Genomic DNA, 8,396 nt, shown 5'->3' on the forward strand with positions numbered 1-8,396 from the left:
AGTTTTTACTTTAAAATATGTAACACAGTGTACTATTTTGTAAGCTCATCTTCAAACTCTCCTTTTTACTTTTTGAGTGCTGTAGTACTGCAATTTCTATCAAGAAGTGTTATCGTCCTTTTTATTTCATTTGGTTAAGTTGTTAATAATACTCAATATGCTGTGTAAGTATCCAGATATTTTATGAAAGAAAAAAACAACAGGTCAATCTAAGCCTTGTTTTATTTTAAACACATTTAGGAAAACTTGGCTGAATTGTTGGAACACCCTCCTTGATGAAGGTAAAGCTCCCCAGAAGTTTCAATACTAGGATGCAACAGACCCGTGTATCAGACCTCTGTTGTTTCACAGCACTAAGGTTCTTTTTCACAGTACTTAAGTGGTTTCAAGAAATATCAGTTTGATAATTTGTTGATGAATTTGTATTAATTTGATGTTTCAAAATAAACTTTAGGCAGCACCAAAGAACAATAAATAGGTTTGACTGATGGAGAAAATGTTCAAATATGTGTTATGTTAACAATTATCCTTTTTAAGCATTTGTTTGTTTATGGGACAGGAGGTGGCAGACATTTCTTACACATTCCATAACAACAAATGCTCTCTATTAGTCTTAACCTTAGGACAATATATCAAAAGCATCATTCAGAATGGACTTTTTATTTTATACTGTAGATGTGTGGCTAGTTTTTTGAAACCAGTCCAGGTCAGTGATTGCCCAGATGTTCCCTTTTTGAACTGTGAGCACCTACATTTTTTGACCACTCATGTCTTTATTAAAGAGACTATTTCTGCATGTATCTCATGGACTTTCTGTTGGCTTCTTAGCCCAGTGAAATTGGTGTAGGGGTATCTGTTGTTTATTTTTTCAAAATCTGCCCACATTATTGTATACACAACCTGTTAATATAACACAGTAATAATAATTAAGAAAAAAAAGATAGATATTTTAATAAGCTGACATTTTCCAACAGTTGTCTGCTGTTACTCTTTTTGTTTGAGCAGCTGTGATCATATCATTCAATCTAAATTGAATGGAAACCCTGTATCATACCATTTATGCAAGAGAGAAAGAATCCTGAAAAACTGCTTTGTCTCCGTCTGCTTCTTAAGAGGTCCCTCAACAAGCCGAGTGGCATTCTTACAGGAAACACTGTGCTGCTGACAACACTGCAGGATCAGCAACTCATAACAGAATATTATATGGACTAATTTTTCTTCCTTTATCTATGTCAAGTTATTTGCTGTGACCATGACTGAAAAAAGATTCACTGTTATGAAGAGGACTCAGACTGTTCATCTGCTTTTTATCTCAGGTTTGGACAGTATGCATGCCTTGCACTGCTCTTTATTGTTTCACATCTATCACACATATAAATGTATGACAGAAAAACGTTAGTTCTATTGCATATCTGTAAAGGCATTTATCGTTTTAAAAGGAAAAATACAAACATCTTAATAATATAGAAGCTTTTTTATCTCTTACAAGAATGTTTCTGTTAATACTGTAGCTGTTCAAACTAACGTAACATGCTACCTGTCATTTCACAGGATTTTTCTCCTTTGCAATAGGATCTTCAGATTTTCACCTTATTAATCAACGGAAGAACTACGTTGACTCTAAGACCTATTGCAGACAGATGTACTCTGATTTGGCCTCAATTCACAACATTACAGATATGAATAATTTGATCAATTTAGTTGCAACTAACATTACCAGAGCTTGGATAGGGCTGGAGAGTGAGGGCGTGTGGGAGTGGCACTGGTCACGGCCTTATCAAAAAATTGATTTTTTTAACTGGAAGGCAGGAGAACCACAAAATACGGATCAAGATGCCTGTGCAGTGATGGATCCACTCGGCGAGTGGTTTGAAAGTGAATGTGGAACGGAAAGAAGTTTTGTTTGTCAGGGTGAGTGACACAGCGGTGCTACAGGCAGTCATTCAGGATGGCAGTCACATTTTTTTATGCACTGCTTCTTTGTGTTTAAAATATCAAATCTTTGGATTTTCAGGAAATGTTGACAGTGACAGTCACATTTTTGTTGCCACGACCAAATCCTGGAGGAATGCTCAGAATCACTGCAGAGGCTTATCATCTGAGCTTGTGAGCATACACTCTGTGGAGGAGAATAAGGCAGTGCTTAACATTTCTTTGTCACAAAATGTGTGGATCGGCCTCTTCAGAGATCCCTGGAAGTGGTCTGATGGGAGCAACTCATCCTTCCGTTTCTGGAAACCAGGTCAGCCAAATTACCTTAAAGGCCAGGATTGTGTTTTAGGTATATTCGGAAATGATGGGAGGTGGAACGACCTGAGATGTACGCGCACAGAGGCTTTTATTTGTCGTGGGGGTAAGATGATGTACTACATGCTTTTTTCCTCATTAAAAATGATTTGTTTGAAGCCATTTTCACTGCTTACAAAATGTACTAAAACTTTTGTTATTGTCATTCTTTATTTTTCATCCATTTTTTCATCTAACAGCAAGGAAATTAATCCCAGCAACCACCATTCAACCAAGCACACAGCTGAGCAAAACAACAAATGAACAGCCGACAAATCTGACAACTCCTCTGAACACCTCGCCTCAAGAGCTCACAACCACATATCATTTTACTTTGACTTCCTCCAATGGATTGAATGTTACAAATGTTACCACAGAAGAAAAGACAACCACTGTCAAGGTTGTGACACCAAATACAACTACAGAATTGCTCAATGTAACAGCTACACAACTCCCTCCTAATGCTACAGTCCAGGCAACAACAGGTGATGCTTCTTCAACAACACTGATGCGGACTTCAGCTAAGACCTCAACTCAACTAAAGCAAACTACCCAACCCTCACCCCCCAAGACAACAGAAAACAGTCAGAGTTGGCCTCCAGGTATAAAATATTGATGTTATGTTATATTACATTAATTTGGATAATGAAATTAAATACTTTATCATTTTTTCCCACTTTTTTTTATCTCCCGAAAGGAAACCTAATCCTAATCAAGAAAAACCTGACATGGATCGACGCCATGAGTTACTGCAGAAGGCACCATGTAGACCTGGTACACATTACAACTAAAGAAATTCAGGTGAAGGTGGCTGAAAAGGCAAAAAATGCCACATCCCTTCATGTGTGGCTGGGCCTACGCTACACGTGTAATTTGAACTTTTGGTTCTGGACCAGTTCAAGTACAGGCTGCTACCAGAACTGGGCACCTGGACAAGGATCTGAGGGGATATATGACTGTGAGGCGTCAGGTGCCATAGAAGCCACTGGGGGGCAGCAGTGGGTCGGCTTGTCACAGACAGAAAAACTGAACTTCCTCTGTTCCACATGTGCCACCTGAGTGCAGGGAGCTAACATGTTACAGTTTCAGCATGTTGAATGAATAAATTATTTATCAGTGTTAAGAAAAAATGTCTTCTGTTCCATCATTGTTGCAGGTTCATGTGTTTTACAGTTGTAACATGAAGCTAGAAGGCACTGATCTATGGATTTTAGTAGATATCATGGTTATCTTAACTCACTTATAACGTCATTCTTCTACCTTTGTTAAAACACAGCTGCTCAATTGTCAAGCCTGAATTTCATTAGATATGAAACCCTCTTGTGGTGTGTAGGCGTCCACATTCACAGTCATGGGTAGCAAGAGTAATGTGAGAACATTGATCTGCTCTTCGCCTTTCACTCAGGGGTTACTATTTGCATATTGACCCCCTGGCTTGGGCCCCAAGATTGTCTTTTTGAGACCACCAGAGTAAGGCCCCAGATTCTGACTGCCTGCTGCCCTCACTGACCTGACCTTCACTTGGAGCAACATAGAGACACCGAACTTAAAGCCACTCTCCTTCATGTCTGCACACTGGATGTGCACAGAGCATTTATGACTATGTGAACTGGAAATTATCCACCATATTCATACAGGAAATGTTTATTTAATCCATCTCTGAAACTGTATGAAGTGACTGCAACTCGCATCGAGTTTAGTAAATAGTTTGTTTCATAAACACTTTTTTATTGAGTTTGTATTTCTAGTTGAGACATTAAACTTTTTTCTTAACACATTGCCTTTGGATACAGGATTGAATGGTATTTTATTTACAGATGGTACTTGTTGCTGTAGGTTGTAGATTACATTTATTTAAGGTAGAATAAGAAAAAAAACTTGGTGAATAATACATGACAAGAAACATTAGAAAGTTATGTTACACACATAATTATTGCAGATTGGAAAAGAGGATTTAGACAAACACTCTGAAGTACAAAAATCAGAATGCACGAAAATGGAGGGGCCCAGTTCTTGACAAGCTACAGAGCTTCTTGGTGGAGCAAAATTAACATTAAAAAATAAAAATAAAAAGGTCATAACCCATTGTAGTTTTGAATCTTTTCTGTTTGTGGAACTGTTGTATAAAAGAAATAACAAACTTGAGGTCTTGGCCTTTAGCTGTGCTGGTATTTAGTACATATAAATGCAGTCTATTTAGTGTGATATGGCTTCAGTAACTGCTGTCACTGACTGTATACATGGTGACTGTTTTAATCCTAAAGTCAACCCTTAACCTTATCTCACAAAAAATAGATCTTTCTAAATCCCAATTTACTCATACTTTTAAACTCATAACCCATAGTGCAAGATAGTATGTGTGTGTGTGTGGTGTGTAAGAGAGAGGGAGAGAGAGAGAGAGAGAGAGAGAGAGAGAGAGAGAGAGAGAGAGAGAGAGAGAGAGAGAGAGAGAGAGAGATGATTCATAAAGGAACTGTGCAATAAAATCAATGGTATAGGATAGTGCAATAGAATAGTAGGAGTGCAATAAAATAATTAGTGCAATAGAATTAAATATGTTGTATGGGTATATGTGCAATAGGTAGAGTGTATGCAGAAAATACTAATGAAGAGTGTGTGTGTTCTGTGTTGATATGAAGTTATGCTGTATGTAAACAGACCTTTGTGTTGTGCCATGCTTTTTTTGTGATGTGCTTTACGAGATGTGAACGTGACATTCTCTCGTGTCCAAAACAAATTTCTCCTACGGGAGACAATAAAAACTAACTAACTAACTGACTAACTATTTGCTCTGGGGATCATTTTGAAAAGAAGTAAACTCCATATTCTTTCAACACCTTAGAAACAATCCAGTTTTAATGTTTACAACAACTTTAAAACCCTGAGAGTCTGTTTGCATCCTTTACTTAAATAATCTCACAAAACAAAACAACAAAATGTGTATGTATAGTTTGTAATCCAAGGCTGCATTTTGAAAACTGATTATACATCCACAATGAGGGTCTTGTCACTTGTCAATTACCACGGACCATTACACATGAGTGTGTCATAGCTTAGTTTCTCTCTGAAAAGATGTTGGTCAGTGAGCCTCCCATCAGTTCAATGTTAATGTCCCATTGGGTCCAGTCAGTCCGTCTGTGGACTCCCTTCTTGCCTCCTTTTCTCACCCTCATCTTCTCTTGTGTGCTGTCCAGCTGGCTCTGACCTCTGACCCTTTCACCCTCACTCCTGACCCCTGAGGACATTCCCACGCCACACCCTTTTGTGTACATCGCTCCATGGAAACCATGTGGTCACTCCCTTTGCATATTTAGAGATTATGGGGATCAGCATAATTCACTTTCACTGGGATCAGTGTAATGCAACTTTATTGGGCATGATCCCACTTCAGGTATTAGGATGGGCAAACCTGAAAAGTAAACAATTATTAAGAGAGTGTGCACCACTATTGACAACATAGCTCATAAAATCAACCCTTAGTATTACAGTTGTCAGTTAATAATATAAATCAGTACTCTCCCCTCATATCATGTTGGGTATATTTAGTCAATTCAATGTGAAATGCAACAACCAAATATTATGGTGTGAAGATCTGCATATATGGATTAAACTTTAAAAAAATGTTCCTACGTTCAAGAAAGATAAATCTCACTCAAATTTCTGAAGTTGAATCTTTAGTGCAAATATTCGTTTTTAACTTAATGTCGCTATGCCTGCCATGCGCACTTGTGTCCTTCCCTCTCCCCTTTTCTTCTCTGGGTCTAAACCCCTCCAAAGATCCCTCCCTTCTTCTCCTTCTGTCACTTTCACAGTTAATTGTAGTAAAGAGATTTTCTCTATTCAGACCCAATCTCTTAGGTAACCCCACTCCTGCATGAAATGAGATGGATAGAGGGGAAGAGATCGAGAGGGGGAGATGGACAGGCAAACTGAAGGAGCAGCGGTCGAGGACGGACGCAAAGGAGAGAGAACTTTACAATATTTGAGAATGTTAGACAACATGAAATAAGAGGTTTATATTTTTTTAGTGATGCATTACAAGAATCTGCTTTATTTGGACTACTATTACCTATTAATGGTGCATTATGTGAGTATTTAAATACTTTTTCACTTTATAGTATGAGTTAATAAAAAACTGAAACTTTTTCAAGATTCGAAAAAAAATATTAGTTACAAAATAATAAAGAGTTTTTGATAAAAAAAAAGTCATTATCTGTTTGAAAGATTTATAAAGATTAGTTTTAAATGTGTTCAATAAATAACAATTCTTGAGTCACATCTTTGAGAGTAAAGACGACTTCATTTGATTGTTAATTTATTTTTCACTCCCCTAGCTAACAAAACAGCAACTGCCTTAAATATTTCAGTATATTTTAGATATATATTCCTACAATAGTGTGAATTAATTTATTGTGATTTTTCCTTCGAACCATACATCCACTGCAGGTTTGACTTCTGTGGCTGAGAAATGAAATTGCTGTTCATCCAAGTTTGACAGGGAGTCTGGTGTTGATTGTCCAAACGCAATTCTTGTGTAACTTCTCCAGTCCAGGAGTTGTGGATGGACATCTTGCCCCAGTCTCCTGTTTCCTCCCTCTTCGTTCTCACTGTGATAAAAGAAAGGGCAACATATTTATTTGTGTGCAGAGACAATCAGTCAACACATTCTGACTTTGCAGGACCCATGCTGGATTTCAAACCAATTGTTGAAAGTGAGTATATCAATATGTTTACCACAGTTTTGATTGATAAAGTTATGTGATTTTTGTGACTTCAGAACTTAGTAATACATAGGTTCCTCAAAAGTGATTCTTCTAATCTCAATTGAAATTCCGTCTTGAAGGCGACCCTTGGCAAGGCTGCAGCAGGAGACTAAAATGTTCACATTTTAAACAAATATTGTTTTCATGTGTGTCATAATTACATTTCAGTATAAATAAGAAACAAGAAAGGTTCCCAAAATACCAGTTCCTTTCATTTAAAAAAGATTTTGGGGAAGACATGGCACAAAGCCACTTAGCCTGTGGCTTGTAAAGATAGAGATGGTTATCTCATGTGTCAAATATGTCTTTGTCTTTTATATCATTGTATGTCCCATTTTTCTGCAAATATCTACATGTCTTCCTCGATGACTTTAGATGATAGTTAGTTAGGTTGTTAATTTACAAGAGCCAACATTTGACTGTTTTCTTAGCTGTTCTGAGCCTGATGTTGATGATCCAGGTATTTATTACGAAATATAAAAAGTGCGCTTCTCAGCCCTTTAATACCATGTTATAATTTTTAAAAAAACAAACAAAGGAAATGTAATTACATACTTTATACTGTTAATGAAGGCCTATCCATTTAATACTGATTGTGCATTGTTGAATGTAGTTCATTCAAAATGTTACTGAAAGGATTTCAACACATAGCAAGAGATGTGGCCACATTACACCTGTCCTTGTGTCCATTCACTTCCTACCAGTGAGTTTTACACAAGAAAGAAGCAATAAAGTGAATATGTTATTATGAACATATCATTATGGTTATTATTGTGATTGTTATTATTGTATCCTGCTACCCTTGGAGGTTTTTGTAACTCTTATGTCATATTAAAATAAGTTCTTTCCAATCTTGCCTCTCTGTGTATCTGTTGCTTGCTGGATTACATGGTTAAAAAAATCTGTGTTTTAGTCACTATTTTACCATCTTGCCAGATCGGAACATAGTTTGGCAGTTTGGGGCATGCATGACAGAGATCGTAAATGAAGAAGTTAAGAGCTAAGAGCTGCATTAAAACATGTGTGTATGATAAAAATATCAAGTTACTATTTTGTTGTTACTATTAAACACAATCTTGGGTCACTTAGCTGAAGAATTTGATTTATGGAGAGGGTTGGAAGAAATACTTTCCTGAACCATGTGTGAGAGTCAACAGCTCTCACTCCAACCCAAACTCACTGAGCTTAAACCTGATTTCTTGTAAATCACATGATTTTGGGGAAATGTTCCGGACTTGCAGGAACCAATGAGAGCCTAGTTACACATTATGAAACAGAAACAAACAGTGTTGCAAACTAGGCATTGATATAGAATAAACTTTGATCAAATTAAACACAACAGAATCA

At 37.0% G+C, this 8,396-nt stretch overlaps 1 protein-coding gene across 2 annotated transcripts; it reads left to right on the plus strand.

Moving 5' to 3' along the window:
• Positions 1-974: 974 nt before the first annotated feature.
• On the plus strand, positions 975-3,826 carry LOC306824605 (uncharacterized protein). 2 transcript variants are annotated; one of them, XM_079344789.1, is made up of 5 exons: positions 975-1,316; positions 1,552-1,911; positions 2,015-2,353; positions 2,487-2,888; positions 2,984-3,826. In XM_079344789.1, the coding sequence occupies exons 1-5, from the start codon at positions 1,253-1,255 to the stop codon at positions 3,343-3,345; spliced, it is 1,527 nt and encodes a 508-aa protein (XP_079200915.1). In that variant the 5' UTR covers positions 975-1,252; the 3' UTR covers positions 3,346-3,826. The 2 variants fall into 2 exon arrangements, with proteins under 2 accessions (XP_079200915.1, XP_079200916.1); XM_079344790.1 differs by having other exon boundaries at positions 1,232-1,316; positions 1,806-1,911.
• The last annotated feature ends 4,570 nt before the right edge of the window (positions 3,827-8,396 follow it).

This window comes from Symphodus melops, assembly GCF_947650265.1.
Source record: "Symphodus melops genome assembly, chromosome: 5".
In the NCBI taxonomy this organism is placed as follows: Eukaryota; Metazoa; Chordata; class Actinopteri; order Labriformes; family Labridae; genus Symphodus; species Symphodus melops.